The sequence below is a fragment of the Panthera onca genome, chromosome A1, assembly GCF_046562875.1.
Source record: "Panthera onca isolate mPanOnc1 chromosome A1, mPanOnc1 haplotype 2, whole genome shotgun sequence".
Classification (NCBI taxonomy): Eukaryota; Metazoa; Chordata; class Mammalia; order Carnivora; family Felidae; genus Panthera; species Panthera onca.
In genome coordinates this window covers 44,175,749-44,195,943 of record NC_138339.1, presented here as the reverse complement: position 1 = coordinate 44,195,943, position 20,195 = coordinate 44,175,749, and the positions used below count along the sequence as shown (strand labels likewise).

At 44.6% G+C, this 20,195-nt stretch overlaps 1 protein-coding gene across 1 annotated transcript in view; it reads left to right on the top strand.

Annotated features, from left to right (window-relative positions):
* GLRA1 (glycine receptor alpha 1) overlaps positions 1 to 14,305 on the top strand; it is an 82,906-nt gene extending 68,601 nt beyond the window's left edge. The window contains exons 8-9 of the mRNA XM_060634773.3: positions 7,415 to 7,561; positions 13,966 to 14,305. Of these exons, the coding sequence (XP_060490756.1) occupies positions 7,415 to 7,561; positions 13,966 to 14,280 (462 nt within the window). The 3' untranslated portion in view covers positions 14,281 to 14,305. The remainder of the gene's footprint in view (positions 1 to 7,414; positions 7,562 to 13,965) is intronic.
* Positions 14,306 to 20,195: the final 5,890 nt, after the last annotated feature.

The window sequence follows — 20,195 nt, the reverse complement described above, 5'->3', positions numbered from 1 at the left end:
CGTGTGAGATGTTTCTGCCCAGAGAGGCAGAGAAATTGCTTTGAGATTCTTTTAAGATTCTGTATCAGTGTTTTTTCTTGGGTGCTCGTCACATGCTCTGCCTAGCACATACGAAAATTCCAGACTCCTAGGAGGAAAGTAAATTTTCAGCATAAACCATATCGTCTGTACAGGCATTCTCTGCACAGCAAGGCCCCCTGATCAGTTAAGGGAAGTGGGAACATTCCCCAAATCCAAGTTCCCAGATGTCAACCAAGGGCCAATCTTACAAGCACGTCTTTCGAAGGATAGCAACGTCATCTTAAAACTCATACGTTAACACTTTTCTGCCCCTATTTCTTACATTTCTAATGTGCAACAACACATCCCGTCACTTTCACTGTTCACGCTTGAGCCACAGTCTGCTCCGTTCACTATTACCACTAGACACAGCATTTCACTCCATTCACCATTAAAGCCGGATACACGTTCTGCTCCATTCACTCTGTACTAGACACAACATTCTGCTCCATTCTTCTAACACCAGACGCAGCATTCCACTTCATTCATTACCGACACCACACACTAATTCTCCTCCAGTCACCCTTACAATAAATGCAACATTCTGTTCCTTTCACTGCTAACACCAGACCTCACATTCTGCTTAATTCACTTTTAACACTAGACATAATGTTCTGCTTCATTTACAATTAACGCCAGACACCACATACTCCTCCAGTCACCCATTCGTGAGGTACAACATTCTGCTGCCTTCACTATGAATGCTTGATGCCTCATTCTGCTTTACTCTCTTTTAATGCCTAGACACTGCATTCTACTCCGTTCACTACTACGTTTGTGCCGCGTTCTGCCTTAATCACTCAACAGCAGACAAAACATTCAGCTCCACCGTTAATGCCAGACTCCATGTTTGGCTCCCTTCAGCCTTATGCTAAATGCAACACTGCACCATTTCCGATTAAGTCCACATTTAGCATTCTGTTTTGATATAGAAAGGTTGAAAGACCATACAATGAGCACTTGAATACCCTTCACCTGGATTCCAACTGTTATCATCTTGCCACATTTACTTTGGCTCTCTCTATACACAGGTAGGTGGGTAGGTAGGTAGGTAGGTGGGTAGGTAGGTAGGTTGGTGGGTAGGTAGGTAGGTGGGTGGGTAGGTAGGTAGGTGGGTGGGTAGGTAGGTAGGTGGGTGGGTAGGTAGGTGGTAGGTAGGTGGGTGGGTAGGTAGGTAGGTGGGTGGGTAGGTAGGTAGGTGGGTGGGTAGGTAGGTTGGTGGGTAGGTAGGTAGGTAGGTGGGTAGGTAGGTAGGTGGGTGGGTAGGTAGGTAGGTGGGTGGGTAGGTAGGTAGGTGGGTGGGTAGGTAGGTAGGTGGGTGGGTGGGTGGGTGGGTGGGTAAGTGGGTGGGTGGGTGGGTAGGTTGGTGGGTAGGTAGGTAGGTGGGTGGGTAGGTAGGTAGGTGGGTGGATAGGTAGGTGGGTGGGTGGGTAGGTAGGTGGGTGGGTGGATAGGTAGGTGGGTGGGTAGGTAGGTAGGTGGGTGGGTAGGTAGGTAGGTGGGTAGGTAGGTAGGTAGGTAGGTGGGTGGGTAGGTAGGTGGGTGGATAGGTAGGTGGGTGGGTAGGTAGGTGGGTGGGTAGGTAGGTGGGTGGGTAGGTAGGTAGGTGGGTAGGTAGATAGGTGGGTAGGTAGGTAGGTGGGTGGGTAGGTAGGTAGGTGGGTAGGTAGGTAGGTAGGTGGGTGGGTAGGTAGGTAGGTGGGTAGGTAGGTAGGTGAGTGGGTAGGTAGGTGGGTGGGTAGGTAGGTGGGTGGGTAGGTAGGTAGGTAGGTGGGTAGGTAGGTAGGTAGGTGGGTAGGTAGGTAGGTAGGTGGGTAAGTAGGTAGGTAGGTAGGTAAGTAAGTAGACAAATCTTTGTTGAGTCATTTGATGATTACACACATCATGATAAGCTATCTCTAAGTAAGGAATAAGGATCGTGATACTTGTCACATCTGAAAAAATTAGCATTAATTCAATAATAATTATCTTTATATAAATTATATATATTTACCAATTTTATATCAATAATTATTGAATTAGAAATAATTCTGTAGTGTCATCTAATACAGAAACTTTATCTAAATTTCCCCAGTTGTCAAAAAGCATCATCAGTAAATATGGCAAGGGATCCAATCACAGATCCAATAAAGATTCATGTTGTTCGTGGTTTCCCTTTTAATCTAGAACATTCTCCCTACTGTTGTTTGGTTCTATGACCAAGCTGCTCTACCGTTCTACTAACTCTCAATGTGAGAGAAGACATTCTGCTTCATTTGCCATCCACAGTAGACACCACTGTCTCCTCTCTTCACTCTTACACAAAGCTTCCTAATCTGCCCTTTGTGCTATTAACACAAAACTTTGCATTCTGCTTGATTCACCATAGATGCTTGAGACCAAATTCCATTTCCTGTTACCACTTGACAACACACTGTGCTCTGTGCAACTGTAACAGCAGATATATCTGCTTTCTTTTCCTTATGTTAGACTCAACATCCTGCTCCACTGTCTATTCATAGTCGATGCCACATTGTCTTTCACTTATAATTTACGCTAGACTCAACATTCTGTTCCACTCACTGTAAACACCAGACTCAGTATTTGACTCCATTTGCTATTATAGTAATACTCAACTTCACATTATTCCTCCATTCACTTTTTTTAAAGCATAAAATTCAGTGACTATATGTTCACAAAGGTGCACATCCTCACCACTATCTAATTCTAGGACATTTTCATCACCCCAAAAAGAAACCCCTATGTTCATCAACAGTCATTCTTCATTCCGCCCTCTGACCGGCCTCTGGCAAACACTACTCCACTTTTTACTTCTGTGAATTTGCTTCTTCTAGACGTTTCATATAAATGGAATAAGATAAAACGTGCACTTTCACTTAGCATAATGTTTTCAAGATCCATCTGTGTTGTACATTCTACCAGTATTTCTTTCTCTTTGGTGGCTGAATAATATTTCCCTTGTATGGGTCTATCACATTTTGCTTATCTATTCATCGGCTGAGGGATGTTTGGGTTATTTCCACTTTTTGGCTATTTTAAATAATGCTACTATGAACCTCCACGTACAAGTTTTGTGTGGACAAATATTTTCAACCCTCACAGGGTGTATATCTAGGAGTAGAATTGTTGGGTCATGTGGCAACTATATGCTTAACTTTCTTAGGAACTGCCAAACTATTTTCCAAAGTGGCTACACCATGTGATAATCTCCCCAGGGTTCCAATTTCTCCACTTCCTCACCAATGCTTATTATCATCTGTCTTTTGGATTACAGACATCTTAGTGGATGTGAGGTTGTATCTCACTGTGGTTTTGGTTTGTGTTTTCCTAATAATAATGTTGAGCATCTTTTCATGTGCTTATCGGCCTATTCTAGATCTTAGGAGAAATGTCTATTCAAATCTTGTGCCCAGTTTATAATAGAGGTATTTCTTTTTGTTGTTGAGCTGTAGCAGTTCTTTGCGCATTATGGATTTTAATCCCTTATCGTATATGTGATTTGCAAATATCTTCTCCTAATTTGGGGGTTATCTTTTCACTTGATTGGTAGGGTCCATTATACACTAAAGGTTTTAATTTTGATGAAGTAAAATGTATCTATTTTTTCTTTTGTTGGTTGGCCTTTGCTATCATGTTTAAGAAACTAATGCCTAATCCAAAGTCACAAAGATTTCTATCTATGTTTTTTTCTAAGAGTTTTATAGTTTAACCCTGAATTTAGGTTTTAATCCGTTTTGATTTTTTCATATGGTGTATGGGAGGGATATCACTCTTTTTCATGTGGATACCCAGTTTTTACAGCACCATTTGTTGGGAAGACTATCTTTTTCCCTCCGTTGAATTTATATCCTTGTCAAAAATCCATTGACCATAAACGTATGGGTTTATTTCCGGACTCTCAGTTCTGTTCCGTTGATCTGTATATGTATCCTTATGCCAGTACCACACAGTTGATTATTGTTGCTTTGTGGTTAGTTTTAAAATTGGGAAGGGTGAGTCCCCCACCTTGGTCCTTTTTAAAGATTGGTTTGGCTATTCCGGGTCCCTTGCCTTTCCATTAGAATCTGAATATGAACTTTAAGCTCAGCTTTGTCAATTTCTGCAACAACAATAAAAAAGGAAGTGAGACTGAAAATGCACTGAGTCTGGAGATGAATTTGGAGAGTACTGCCATCTTAACGATATCATGTCTTCCAGTCTATAAACAACAGATGTCTTCTCATTGACTTAGGTCATTCCACTGCCTTCTAGACTGCTTAGTTTCTGATGAGACATCTCGTTCCTCAGAATCACAGTGCAGCTCTTTCTGCCCACAGGTCTTGTCCCCATGCTTTAATAATCTCAAGCTGCCTCCCCCAACTTAAAAGTATATAATCAATCTAACGAGGAATCAGCTGTTATTGAGGATCTCTTGTACATGATGAGTTGCGTCTCTCTTGTGGCTTTCAAGATTCTTTGTCTTCTGACAGTTTGTGAAGTGTGCAGGCGTGGATCCCTTTGAGTTTATTTTGCTTGAAGTTCATGAACTTCTTAGACGTGTACATTAGTGTTTTTCTTCAAATTTGGGGAAATTTTGGCCATTACTTCAAATATTCTTTCTGCTTCTTTCTCTCCTCTCCTTCAGGCACACTCATTAGACACATGTTAGTATACTTAATGGTTCCTCACAGATCTCTGAGTCTCTTTTCATTCTTCTTCATTCTGTCCCTCAGACAAGATAACCTCAAGCTCATGGAATCTTTCTTCTGTCTGCTCAAATATGCTATTTATCCTCTCTAGTGAACTCCTCAGTTCAGCTATTTAATTTTCAACTCCAGAATTCCTATTTTGTTCTTTTTATCATTTCTATCTCACGTTCTATGTGGTGAGATTTTGTTCTCATGCTTTTCTTTAGTCATTTATACTAAAGGTTTAAGCTAAAGGTTTCCTTTAGCTCTTAGAACATGCTGAAAATAACTGATTTAAAGCTTTGATTAAGTCCAACATTTGGGCTTCCCCAGGGGCAGCTTCTTTTGACCGCCTTTTTTTTTTTTCCTATGGATGGACCTGTCTTAGTCAATTCAGGCTGCTGTAACAAAGTACCAGAGACTGGGTGGCTTATAAATAACAGAAATGTATTTCTCTCAGTTCTGGAGCCTGGAAGTCAGGTGCCAGCATGGCAGGGCTCTGGTGAGGACCTTCGTCCAGTTGCAAACTGCCAGCTTATTATTATATCCTCATATGGTGGAAAGACAGCTAGCTATCTGGCCTCTTTTTAAAAAGCCATTAATCCCTTTATGAGGGCTCCATTCTTATGATCTAATTACTTCCCAAAGGCCCCACCTCCAAATACCATCACATTAGAATTAGGATTTCAACCTATGACAGGGAGACGGGACACAAACATCTAGTCCACTGCAAGGCTAGCCTTTATTTCTTTGCGTATCTTATAATTTAGGGTTGAAAATTACACACTTAACATAATGTGATGTGGCATCTGTGGAAATCAGATTGCACTCCCTCCTCAGGATTTGTTGTTTTTGCTGTTTGTTTAGTAACTTTTGTGAACCAATTCTGTAACATCTGTATTCTTTGTTGTGTGGGGCCACTGAAGTCTCTGCTCAGTTAGCTTGGCCATTACCTAAAGTTGGACAGAAATTTCCTTAAATGCCTGGAACCTATAAATCTCCTGGCCTTTTCCTAGGGGCTGTACATATATATTCGAACACACCTTCATCACTCAGCCAGGCAGTTTACAGTTTTGCCTTACCCTTCACCTGCAGCTTGCTCAGTGTGTCAAGGTTAGCCAGAGTTGAGAGCTAAGGGGCCTTCCCAGTCAGTTCTTCCCTGAGTTCCCACACAGGCCTGTGCATGCACACAGATTCCCATGTATATGTCAGAGCTTTTTCTAAAGCTCCCGTGTACATCGCATTCCCAGATTTTCCTTTTAAGCTTTTTGATCAACCTATTGTTTGCCTGAACTGTTACCTACTACCTCAGGAGGATGTGATGTTCAACAATTGCCACTGACTCTTTTCAACAAATGCCCCCAGGGAAAAGGCCGTTCACACTGGGCCAGTTCCAAGTCAGCTCAAATAAAAGACTGCCTAGTGAGTGAGGTCTTTCAGTGAACCACAAGACAGGTCAAATAATGACAGTTCTCTGGGAATGAAGCTTTAAAGAAGCTCTAACTCTGTTCTGCCCCGGCCACTGATTGCCTGGATACTGGTTTTCACTGTGCTTGCAGGCTGTTGGTTTTCAAGTCTAGCACAGAACTGGGAATAGGAGGATGCGAATATGGCAAGTTGAAACACCACAAGGCCCCAAGAGAAATAAATACACATGTCCACACAAAAACTTGTACATAGATGTTCATAGCAGCATTATTCATAATAGCCAAAAGGTAGACACAACCCTAATGTCCATCAACTGATGACTGGATCAACAAAACGTAGTATATCCATACAAGGAGATATTATTTGGCCATGAAAAAGAATGAAATATGCTACAACATGGATGAATCTTGAAAACATTATGTCAAGTAAAAGGAGCTAGTCATAAAAGACCACATGGTGTATGATTCCATTTATATGAAACGTCCGGAAGGGGGAAATCTGTAGAAACAAAAAGTAGATTAATGGTTGCTTAGGACTGGGGGGAGAGGACTCGGAGGAATAGGGAAAAGAATGATGGCTAAAAGGTATTAGGTTTCTTTTAGAGGTGCTGAAAATATTCCAAAAGTGACCATGATGATGGTTGCACATATCTGGAATGTATTAAAAACGATTGAAATACACACTGTAAGTGTGTAATATCTCAATGAAGCTGTTTTCTTTCTTTTTTTTTTTTTTTATGGCACCAAGTTTGATGCTCTTGCTGGCATTCAGCTGACTTTTTAAGTAAATGCTTTCAAGATTGCTGTTAGCCTTTGGTTAAGAGGGCTTCTGAGAAAGTTGATTCTGACCATTTTTGCTGTTGTCCTTGTTGCTTTTATACAGAAGAGTGTTTTTGAAGATCTTACCCTGTCGCTTTTGCTAACATCCTCTGTTTACTTTTAATGTTAGGTACACCGTTCTGTTCCTATCACCCTTAGCTAAGCACAACATTCCGTTTTGCTCAGTGATGATGCTCGATACACCATCCTCCTCTCTCCTCTCTCTAGTACTCGTCTAGGTACCATATTTTATTTTCTCCAATGTTTCATGCTGTCTTCCTGATGCATTTTTCTTCTCTTTTCCTCTGCACCTTCCTAATACCCCAGCTGAGGAAGGGGATAGCAGTGGGTAATTGCAGAGTTACTGAGGAGCAGAAATACTGAGATATTTCATTCTCCTCTGCCCTCACCCTCCTGTGTTCGTTCCCGCCCCCACTCCAGGTGTCCTATGTGAAAGCCATTGACATTTGGATGGCGGTGTGCCTGCTCTTCGTGTTCTCAGCCCTGCTTGAGTATGCCGCTGTCAACTTTGTGTCTCGGCAGCACAAAGAGCTGCTCCGATTCAGGAGGAAGCGAAGACATCACAAGGTAGGCCTTTGGATCACTGCCTAAGGAGGGACAGCTGGTGATAAACACAAAAGTTTCAGGCAGCCTTGTCTCATGATAGTTGTTTCGCTGGACCATCCTTCTCAGGGGGTAAGGCAGACACAAAATAGGGATTAAACTCCTGGAAGCCCTAACATCCCCTCCCATAAACAATGCCTTGATTGAGTCTGTGGGCAAGTTATTCTTCTAATCGTAATAACAGTATAGAAATGATCAGGTTACACCTGAAGACAGAACTGATGGAACACTGATGGGGTTACGATAATAACTAGCTGTGACCTTGAAGCTTGGCAGGCTAAAAGATGATTATTGGTGCCTTCTTCAAGGCTGCATTATTTCCAGGGGTTTGGTTTCAGATGGAATTGCACCACAAAAGGTAAAGATCTTTGAGTAGAATGTCCAGGTGCCAGGTCTTTGCTTCCTACTTCCAAGAAAGGGGCATCGAGCAAAATGCTCCCCCAAAGTGGGTTCTCTCACTTTATGACAGCTTGAATAAAGAAATACTTGGCAGTCCATCTCTGCAAAGTCACCAGCCTCTGCCAACTCAGAGACTGTGTCCCAAAACCAGCAAAGGCCATTGGGGAGTGTGCAGTCTCTGGGAGCAAACTGGCTGCATACCTTGGTCTAGAACTACTTTTCCAAAAGAAGTTTCCCATGGAGACCAGAAATCCTACTTTTCTCTCCAGCCTCATCTTTACACTGCTTTCTCCTTTTTTCTCTGAGCACCAACCACCCTAGTTTTTCCCTAGTTGCTCAAGCATTTACATGGGACTTGTTCTCTCCGGAAATGCCCTCCCAGCGCACTTTGCTTAATGTTAACCAAGCGCTCGCTTTCCAGCTCTCAGCCGAGGCATCTTCCCCGAAACCTGAGTCAAAGTCAAGGTCCTGTATTGAAGTTCTCATGCAACAGTCGAGTATGGCAGCACAGATTGTATCCTACACGGGCCCCTAGGCCACGAGCCACTTTTCTCTGAAGTCCTGCCTCAGTATGGACTGAACAAATGGACAAATGGATAAACTAAAGAACCAAGAGGAGCCTTTCCAGTCAGAGAGCCTACCAAGAAGTTTTTCCAGCAACAGATTAGGTCCAACACTATGAGCTGTCAGGCCACACCACAAACCTGCCACACACCAAGGCCCTCCAAGTTTCAGACTGACCCACTTCGAATAGCTGTCTACTCAGCTACAATGTGTTGTGGCAGAGGACTCTGTTTCTTTATCACTGTTTGGTACGTGACTTCAAGCTAGCCTTTTTCTGGGCCCGTTTTCTCCATCTGTAAAATGGACCAAATTGGCACAATTGGGGACTGTGATGAGGATTAAATCAGATTACAAAGCAGCTTTAAGTTTTTGTTCCTGCCACACAAATGCCAGGGAATAATGATTACACACGCACAGGTTTCCATCAGTATGTTTCTTGAACATCAGCAATCTGATTCAATTAACTTCTAGCAGGTTACCATAGACAGGAGGTAGACGTTTCAAGACAGAAAATGTCCGTGAGAGTTAAGGTATAACCACCCTTTTAACTCTGCATTAGAAGAGAAAACTATCTTAGGTGCAGTAAGCCAGACAGGATTTCTTTCTTTCTTTTTTTTTTTTTTTTTAAGTTTATTTATATTGAGAAAGAAAGTGAGCCTGAGCAGGGAAGGGGCAGAGAGAGAGAGGGAACAAAACCCCAAGCAGGCTCCATACAATCAGCACAGAGCCCAATGCGGGGCTCAAACCCACAGACTGTGAGATTCTGACCTGGGCCAAAATCAAGAGTCAGACACTTAACCAACTTAGCCACCGAGGCACCCCAATAGGATTTCTTTAAAGACCTCTAGTCTTAGTCCTTACTGCTCATTGGATACTGAGCCCCTGATTATTACACTAATCTAAGCAAGAACTGGCCAAACACAACTATCTTTGGAATTTATTATTTTTCCTTTTTTTCCCACTGGCTAACTGCTTTGCATTTTCCTCTGCTAAAAGAGGGTTAATACATTTGTTGAAGAGACACTTATTTGGGGAGACTATGTCTGAAATATTTGACTAGCTCCAGGCCACTAGACTATGCATGGCACAACCCCAGGGGGCACTATGCGCATAGACTAAAATATAAATGGAGTCCCCTGCAGATATGTAGCATGAAGGCCTGGAGGACCTCCAAAGGCTGCCTCTGCTGTCACCAAATCCTTACCAGTTGTATTCACTAGAGGAAAACAAAACTTTCTCTTGGGCCGGGGGAAGTGTAAATAAAGCCACAATCAGATTTGATCAGATAACCCTGCTCAGTTCCTTCCTCATTCTCTCACAGCTTGTTAGTGCTAGAAGAGCCTTAGAGGGCATCTTGTCCACTCTTCCCATGCAAATGACAACAGTGAGGAGGGGCAAGGTGATCACTAGGATCACAGAGGCACTGGTGGCAAAAGCAGGGTAGGTGCTGAAGGTCCCATGGCTTTTCTCAAAAATACTGACCACACACAGTATTCATCAATGGTTTCCATCCTGAAGTGTATAAAATAGCCCTGTATTTATTAGATGACAAATAAGAACTAAGACTTACCCAAAGGCAGAGGTCAAAAACCAGTAGCCAGAGATCAAATTCAACATGCAACTGTCCCTAATTTCACTAGCAGTGTCTTAAAAGTCTTGAATAAGGGGCCAGCATTTAAAAATCACACTTCTATCTTCAGTTAAAAAGTCACAGCCTCTGATCCCACTGCAGTCCCATCCCACCTCATACTGGGGCACAGGAACTGCCGTTAGGTAGGGAACACATTCTCCACTTTGCCACGGTCCCTTCTGACCGGAGATTTTTTTCAGCTCTGGTTCATTTCTTCCCTTACATTTCTCCTGCGTGGCCCCTGTGTGTGGTTGAATCAGTGTGACCTTGTTCCTAAGGGCTCTGAAATTGACTCAAATGTCAGAAACTACAAGGATGCAGAACTGGGCTCACCATAGAGCAGCACTTCCTCTGGAGTAATCCCCTCTGGATGTAGCTTGTATGTTGGCAATGTACGAGCCTGGGATGCAGAAACCTCCCTTCAGCCAGATGTTTGCAGAGGGGGTTTTCAGCCCCAGATGGTGAGTGAAAAGGAACTAGCTCCATGCCTGAGTTTCTCAGAGCCTGTGATCTTGGCCGGGCTCCTCAACTCCCACCATCCTCCCATGTTACCTCATTTGTTGGGCACAAAGCATCTGGTCCTCAAATTCCCTGGCCGGCCTCATTAGTCAGATTATTAGGAAAGCTGCGAGCCCGGCTGGGCAGACACACTCCCAACCTCCCTGGGTTCTAGATCACACCTGCTGGATTTCCCCTGCTCCATCCCCAAGCTTTCATTTCCTGCCATCTGCTGGGGAGAACAGGAATAGCAAGCCTTTCTCCAGTCATTCCCAGGGAATTTCCTTTCTCCGGGCTACAATGTGAAATTGATGATCATCTAACTAGATGGGGCCTCCAGGCCACACCTCCACCCCTTCCACTCCTATGTTTAATTGATGAGGAAGGCAGAGAATAATTTGCCCAAAGCTGTATATAAAATTAATTTGGTGCTTCCCCTGCATAACTAGAGCCCAGTGAGAAAACACTTTCAAGCACCCTATCCTACGGCAAGGGCAGATTTACACTGATAAGCAATAGAGTTGGGTATCCCTTCCAGGCACTAGGTCCAGTAATTTGGCCAGTTCTCCCAACTCCTTTCCTTGGCCCTGGCACAAACACCCTATAGTCAGCCGCCCTACTCACAGACAAAAATTTATTGAGATCTATTTGCTAGGCACTATACATGTTCTTTCCCCATTTCCACAGTAAGAGTGTTGGACCAGATTCATCCATTTGCCAAAGATTTCTTGAGCATTTTTCATGTCTCAAATCCTCCTAAGTGCTAGGAATAAAATCCCATTTAAAAAACGGTGGGGGAGCACCTGGGTGGCTCAGGCGGTTAAGCATCTGACTTCGGCTCAGGTCATGATCTCACAGTTTGTGGGTCTGAGCCCCGCATCAGGCTCTGTGCTGACAGTTCAGAGCCTGGAGCCTGCTTCGGATTCTGTGTCTCCCTCTCTCTCTTCCCCTCCCCTGCTTGTGCTCTCTCTGTCTCTCAAAAATAAATAAATGTTAAAAAAAATTTTTTTTAAAAAGGGAAGCTAGGAGTAGTGAAGCTATACTGGTAAACATTTACTTATTCAACAAATATTTGCTGAGTTTTGAGCTTATGTTCAGGAACTCTTCATATGTTCAGTGGTGCAGGTACAATGAACATGAATGACTGCCTTCATGGAGCTTAGAGTCTAATGGGAGGACAGACATTAATCAAGAGCTTTAAAAAAATAGAGAGGGATGGGGCGCCTGGGTGGCTCAGTTGGTTAAGCATGCAACTTCAGCTCAGGTCATGAACTCACAGTTTGTGAGTTTGAGCTCTGCGTCAGGTTCTGTGCTGACAACTCAGAGCCTGGAGCCTACTTCAGATCCCGTCTCCCTCCCTCTGCCCCTCCCCTGCTCGCACTCCATCTCTATCAAAAATAAATAAACATTAAAAAAAAATTTTTTTTAAATAGAGAGGGATGTACAGGGAGCTATGGAGCACACAGCAGGGACACCTAGTCTATCCTTGCCCTCAGGGAAGGCTTCTGAGTCAGACATTAGTTCAGTGGAAGAGGAGTCAGGAGCAGAGGTGGGGGTAGGAGTATGTTCCAAGGAAGAGAGAACAACTTGAGCAGAGGCCCAGAGTTAAAAAGAAGGAACATGACCCTTTTGAATATATGTAAACATTTCAGGGTCACTGGTGTACAGAATGCCAGATGGAGGATGGTGCAAGATGAGATGACGCTGGAGAGGCAGGCAGGGCTCGGGTCATCTACAGCCTTGTTTACCATGCAAGGATTTTAATCATCCTGAAGCCAGTGGCAGCCCATTAAAAAGTTCAAGCGAGGGATGCCTGGGTGGCTCAGTCGGTTAAGTAAGCGTCTGACTTTGGCTCAGGTCAAGATCTCATGGTTTGTGAGTTCCAGCCCCACACCAGGCTCTGTGTGGACAGCTCGGAGCCTGAAGCCTGCTTCAGCTTCTGTGTCTTCCTCTCTCTCCCCGGCTCACACTCTCCCTCTATCAGAAATAAATATTTTTAAAAAACAGCTCGAGCGAAAGATGACCAATCAGATCTGTGTTATGACAACTCAGGTGGCTTGGGAGGGCCAGACCGGAGGCGGTAGGAAGACCGGGCTGGAAGTCATCGCAACAAGCTTGTCTGGTGGCCCACGCGAGCTTGGCAAGAACTGAGCCGGACAGGGGTTCTTATGCTGTGTTTCCTGCTGTCTGCCAGCCCTGTCCTGCACAGGAACAGACAGAAGATAGACTTTCTTCTCTAAAAGCCCTCACTACCTAGGAGGGCAACGTGAGCTGGTAAAAATTCCCCAGAGCCACACGCTGAATCAACAGCTCCGCTGAGACTCTCAGTGCCACCACAGAGCTCACATGGGAAGATAACGAAGCCAGACATGATGCAAGCGGACAACAGTGTCTCCATGAGTCAGATCAGGAAAAGATCCCCGTGAGCTGGGAAAGGGAGAAATTAGAAGAATAAGGGCAGCAGGCATGTTGGTGGTGAGCATAAGGCAGGGAGGGAGAAATGCACAAGGGATGGCTGGCAAAGGGCAACCCAACTGGCAGGTGTGCAAAGCAGAAGGTAAGGGGAGGGGCAAAAGCCTGTAAGGTAAGTTGGAGCCAATTGATGAAGGGCTTTGAACAATAACTTAACCCGGAGGTATGTCTGAGGTCACAACTGCCAGGGATATGGGAACACGGAGGCAGAAAGGAGCTGCAGCTTCCCCGGCTTGTGAAAAGGAAGTAAGGCTCTTGCTGTCTCCTGGACCATTCACCCCCTCCCCCCCAACCCACTCGAGGAAACATCACCTGGGGGATGGGGTGGGTAAAGAGGGCAAGGAGGCAACAGAGGCAAAGCAGGGGATCTCTCCAAATTGTCTCCTCGATTTCTAACCAAACAGCATTCAGAGTATCTGCTCATCTGTAATCTCTGATGGTCAAAAGAACCTTTTGATGTAGCGGGGTGAATCTTCTCCCCCACTTATAGGAAAATATGAAATAAAAAACCCGAGACTCAAATAAAGAAGTGACTTGCCTCAGGTCACACAGCCAGCAAGTGACAGAGCCAAGACTTGAACACAGGTGTCCAGACTCTATGCCACATTCCTATCCCCTGGTTTGTATCTGTTTCGGCAAGCAAGCGGCGCCCCTCTATAAGGCATTACTCCCCAGCCAGCCTGAAAGCCTTCAGAAACCTGGAATGGCAGAGTCCAAGAGGCAGGGAGAACCAGATGGGCGAGGCCAGGCCCCCAGGGGAGTGCCTTGCAGGGAGGGTGCCCAGCCCCTGTCTTATTTTAAGTAGAGCCCCATGCTGAATCTGTTCCAGGAGGATGAGGCCGGAGAAGGCCGCTTCAACTTCTCTGCTTATGGGATGGGCCCAGCCTGTCTGCAGGCCAAGGATGGCATCTCAGTCAAAGGCGCCAATAACAACAATACCACCAACCCCCCTCCCGCACCGTCTAAGTCCCCAGAGGAGATGCGAAAACTCTTCATCCAGAGGGCCAAGAAGATTGACAAAATATCCCGCATTGGCTTCCCCATGGCCTTCCTCATCTTCAACATGTTCTACTGGATCATCTACAAGATTGTCCGCAGGGAGGACGTCCACAACCAGTGACGGGTCTGGGATGGGGCGGGAGTGGGGGAGGCTGGGAGAGGGCAGAATGGAAATAGCACAGGAATCTGAGAGCCTAAGGAAGAGAAGGGGAAGAGAGGGAGGGGGCACACATACACAACTCCCTCTTTCTCTGAAAAATGTGCAATAGCAAAATGCAGTGATGCATGAATCTTAGAATGTGGCACTATCTATTTAACCTCGGGTGGGCTGGTTGGGGGGGGGGGAGGGAGGGGCTTTTCTAATACAGGAGCGGAGGGGTCGGGAGGAAGGGGAGGGCTGGGTGGGGGTTAGGGAGTGAGGAAAAACAGCTTTCAAAAACTTGAGTCCATGGGCTGTGCAGTTTTCCTATTTGGAAGGAGAGTGCAGTCTGCCTCAGAGCAGAAGGAAAGCCATGTAATATATGATATATATTCATGCTTAATATTAATGCAAAATCACAAGAACAAAGGATTTGTTTCTTAACCCATCAGCCTAGTAACTGCTTAAGTTTTTCAAGTCACAGAAGTGATGGACAATTTTTCCCAGAGTGGAAACAGTCACAAATAAGCTTTTGCTCTGGTGTGTGTCCTATACATGGCCTTCCAAATGCCATGCCTGTTTTCACACTGGCCTGGGTGGACACATGCCAAAAAGGCAGTCCACCTCTGCTTCAAGAGGGTTGTGCAGCCTGGGCATGGGCAGTGGAAATGGGGCAAAGTGGAGAGAAGAGAGGGAATGACTAAGGAGATGGGGCATTTTCAGAGGCCCAAGGATTGATAACCAAGAGAACTGCACCTCAATCCTCACGTCTCAAGGCTAAGGACCACACCCGCCCCTCTCTGAGCCCCCTCGCTTCTGTGCTTCAACGCCCACCCCACTTACCCTCCACTGCCACCCAGAAATGGCTGCCATGGTTTCTCATTATATTGCCAATATGCAATCTTTTTTATGGTGACAAAAAAAAAGTAATAATCTCAAGAAATAATATGCAGATAGACTGAGTATAAACCGATGCACTTTTTTCAAATGTCTATTTTTTTGGAGAGTCTCTTTGGAATTGCAAGTGGGTATGTATTTGGGAAGGTGGGGTCAGTGGGATGAAATGGACTTCTTACAGAGTGGTTCTACAGAGTGAAGTTTTAAGAGGTGAAAGGGTAGTAATGAGGCTGCCGCAGCTGAGATATATACGGGTGGAAAGAGATGGTATGTTTAGAAAGTCTGTTCATTATATTTTGACATTTCCTATGCCACAACGAATGTGGGAAGCATGGGGAGATGACCCCATTATATTTTTATAAGTCTTTTGTTTGTTTTCCTTTTTGGTGCTTTGCTTAGCTTTAACATTTAGGCAAGTTAGACAAATATTTCTTTCCCTCTAACTCTGATGTGCCAGAACTATCCCAGGTTGGCTAGGGCACTCCAGGAAAAAAAAAAAAAGGAGAGGGATTAGGAAATGAATCGTGAAAGGTGGGGGACCCTGCTGAAGGACACAGAGGCTCACAGTTGGGAAGTCTGCAATGTGGACCATGGGATTAAAGACGGGAGTTGCCTCTGTCCTCTCTGCCAACAACGCCACGCCTGTAATGATGGCACGACTCTCTGGGGCATGCTTCCCGCTGTGGCCTGTGACCACTGTCCTGGGGTACATTTCTTCCTTTGCACTTCAGTGTCTTGGCTTTGAATCAAAGTAGCGGTAGATGGTGGGACACAGTGGCCAATCGGTTTGCCCTGAGGCTTGGGGTTTTACATGTGTCTTTCAAGTATCCCCAGCGTGGGGCAGGAGAGAGGGGAGATGTTGGGAGCCTAACTCTTCCTTAAAGCCCCTTCTTCCGGAGAAACTTCTCCCATTTCCTGTGGCACAATTGCTAATACCTCTAGAAGCCCTCCCCGCCCCCCACCCCCCACCCCAGAAAAGCAAGTCAAGACAATGATCTAAGGTGTTTAGGTAAAGAAAATGCACTAAGCAGCCAAAAAAGGATCTGGCTTTGAGGCTTGAATGATCAAACTGTTTACATCCAGGTTCAAGGTTTGTAAGTCATTGCCTTCCTTTCTCTTGGCCTGTGTAGACCAAGAAGTTAAATTGTATTCTAGCCTTGGATGATGTGGGATGGAACCCGGCTCCTGAGGGATGGGAGCCATTTGGGTAGGAATCTCTCTTCTAAGACTATCCTGTTATCCTTTTCCCAACCACAAACTGTCTAAAGGAGGAAAAGGGAACCAGAGGGATTTGAACAAGTACAACCAGTTCAAGACTGGAATATCAGTGTTTGAACTGCTATCGGCACTATGTTCACTTTATTTAAGGGAGGGAATCCTCAGCCCTGCAGTGATGCGTGAGTCGCTGGAGAGGCTATTTGCCCCTTTTACTAGCATTTTACTCACTTTATTTAAGGGGAAAATCATTTTTTTCATAAAAAAAATTTAAGAAGCCCTTTTCCCTAGTTCGCTCATGACGGGACTAAATTCAGAACGTCTTAAAGTCTAGGTGATCGGGCAGCGAAGGCATCAGGCCTCTATCAGGGACTAAAGACAGTATCAATTGTTCCAAGGCATTCTGCCTCTGCTTGAATGGCAATATCTACAGATTTCAAACTGGGCTCCTTGTATGAGGTGTCTGGAATCTCTCCGAAACAAAGACATCACTGGGCTGTTTGCCCAACCTCTGCTGGGTCCTTGAACTTCTGCCACCATATTCAACCAGTGGCCCCACTGGGAATGGCCAGGTCTAGCTGACAAGATCTAGCAGACAATAGAATCATCCTTTTGAGACACAGAGGGGGAATGTCGCTGAAATCTTCTCTCCGACTGTTCCAAATTTGGTATCCCTCATAGAGAATAAATGTGAGTGAATGCATTACAGCAGTGAAAGGAAGAACCTGAATTTTAGTCCTAGCACTAATATGTTGGGGAAACTTGGATAAATGCTTTAGCTTTAGTTCCTCTACAAACACAGTGGGGAAAGGGGTATAAACCTCTAACCTCTTCTAGCTCTAACTGTTGTGTGTGCTTGAACCGATCTATGGGAGGTTTACACAACGAAAGGCTTAATGCCACTTTTGTTTCCGAACCCTCTCAATAGATCTAGATAGATCCACACATACATGGGTCCACACAATCCTCATGGCCTTTCTTCTTTGGGAAATTTGTGGAATCGTTTTTCCTTTCGCTCCACTTTATCAAAGATGAGCAGTGGCGGGAAAAGAACATCCATCACTGTAAAGTCAAAAATACCGTCATGAATTAGAATGGAGCATGCTCAAAGAGAAGGCATTGTCATTAATGTATAATGTAGTGAGGATTTAGCAATAAACTACATGGATTTTATCATTTAAAAAAAATCAAACTAGATAATTCAGGCCAAAAATGTTTTGTAGGTGGCTCCAAGAAATAGGACAATACTTTCTCAATTTCCTCTTCAGTCTGTACACAGAGGATATCATACCTTGGGACTACATACACCAAATGCTATGGTAGGGGGAAAACTGACTAAGGTATAATGGGTGGCTTACTGGTCTTCCAACCTCTACATGGTTAGACCAGTATTTATGCATGGAGGTAGAACTAGACAGGGCATAGAGCGGATGGTGATTTCCCGCACCTCCAAAACTGCAGCTATTCCTAGGAATCCAATTTGAGAAATATCAATTAAGCAGACAGATAATGCCAATAACTTCTCACCTTAGTCTACAACTTACCTTGATTAGTTTCAAGAGCAGCCAAAAGAAATGGCTCATCTCTGCCAACCTCTGGTCTTTTCAAACTTTCAAGAGTCCGTGCTGGGCTAAGGCTATAGAGAGTAACCCAAGGACAGGAGTGAATATAAAGATGTGGTAGGGTGTGTGTGTGTGTGTGTGTGTGTGTGTGTGTGTGTGTGTGTGTGAGAGAGAGAGAGAGAGAGGGGGAGAGGGAGAGGGAGAGAGAGAGAGAGAGAGAGAGAGATAAAAGACAGTCATTTAATCCAGATTATTTCTTCTTCTAAACCGTCAATAAATAAGAAATGTATCCCTCTAAGAAGCCTATCAATATTTTTCATAGACTATGTTTTCATACTAGGGAGAAAACAAATGAATATGACAGGAGTTGGTTACTTTCCTTCAAAGTACACATTTTTATGGGCATCATTAAAAAGAGATTTTGTTTTGTGGGCCTCCATGATATTAGATTGCAGAGCAGATTAGGGTCCCAGCTAAGCTGTTACCATCACTGATAAATCAGTCTTTTGTGAAAATTACATTCCTTAGTTAATTGCAACACACTGAAATTGAAGGGAGCCATCCTTCTGTCTGCGGCAACTGCCTCCTCAGTAGAAGAAGCTCGTAGGCAAAGGGCTTGGTGGTGGTACCATTTGTGTCAGCTGGAGGACTGGGGTCGAGAGCTGAGGTCTACTTGTCCCCATTCTGGCTGGAATCCCGGCCCGGGGACAATGAATACCACTCTGGAAGCTATCGGGTTTATTCAAAAACAAGCACCTTCTGCACATTCTGCCTGCCCTCTGCCCCAACTCTGAAGAGGTGGGCAAGATGGGGTTTTCTCTACAGGCTAGGTTTCCCAGATTGACTAGAAAGCTTGCATTGAGGGGCTGGTAAGATCTGCTGAGGAAGGCTGAATGGCCCTCTACCCTCCAAGATAAAGCATCCTTAATTCAGGAACCGATGACACCAAAACAAGCTTACTATAAACAAGCAAGTAGAAACCATGTTCTTAAAATATAATTTATCTTTTTTTCCTCCACTAAGCCCTTTCTCTGAGAAACCAGCTTCAGAAATTTGAATTGAGAACCCTTCTGTTTTCCTGTAGCTCTACAAAGCCAGAAATAGGAGCTCACGCTGACCAAAGGAAGGATTAAAAGAAACGTGCTTTGTTTTGTTTGAGCTGGCTTGCCCAACGACTTGTATCTGTGTAAGGAACAGTACACGTTGGAAAGGCTTTGGTTTCACAGTATCCTGAAATCCCAATGAATAAGGAATATCGTTAGATAGGTTGAAATTCAAATAAAGAACTTGGAAAAATCCTGAAATGCTGCCGTCCCCACCTAAGTAATCTAGAGTCTTGGGGGCCCAGACTAGATGATGCCACTACCAAATTATTATCCCGTTGCTTCCTTTGGGATTTCTCAAGCTGTAAAGACAGCAATGGCAGAAGACAGGTTTGTTCATACGTGGGTGCTATTACATGCTGTTCTGATGGAGCTGTGTGGTTATTTAAAGCAATAATTAAGGTGCTTTATCATTCTTTAGAAAAGCAAAATGAGTTCCGAAGTAGATATTATTGCCCAATAATTTCTAGGATCATTAAGGCTTCTTCAGTTAGCATCCAGACCATTACTTCTCCCTCTCGCACTCTCTCTCTGCCTCCTCCCACAGCCTCCCTGTCAGCATCTCCTCTGCTTCATCATCTGTGCCTCTCATTTGGTGAAATCAAACTCTTCTAGAAGATGCTGGTTTATTTCTGAGGGGGTGGGGGTGGGGAGGACTAGAATGGACGTAGCAGCTCCTGTCTCATTTGTTTTAAGGCTGCGATTTCTATTCTTCCTCTTCCCTGTGCGTTTTGAAATTTCACTGCTCTGGAAAATTTCCATTGGAACATTGGGTCGAGAAGTCAGAGTCTAGAGAATGGCGAGCCAAAAATATACCCAGTGATGAAAATTATGTTCTACATAAGGCCATTAACCGGCTACAGAGCAGCACCAGGTAACTAATGTGGGGAGGAAAGACATTTGCTGGATGCACATGGATGCAAACACAGTGGGTCTCCCATTCCCACACTTCCCCTGCTCCACGCTTCCCTGCGTTGCCTTGTGTCTGGCTTGCCTTTCTTCAGATTCCACTGTTTTCTTAAGCAACTTCAGAAACCCTGTACCCTCTTTAAACACACCTGCCTTCTGAGGCGGACAGAGGCCGGTAGGAAGTGGGTCCTTGTTCTGGCATCACCTCAGG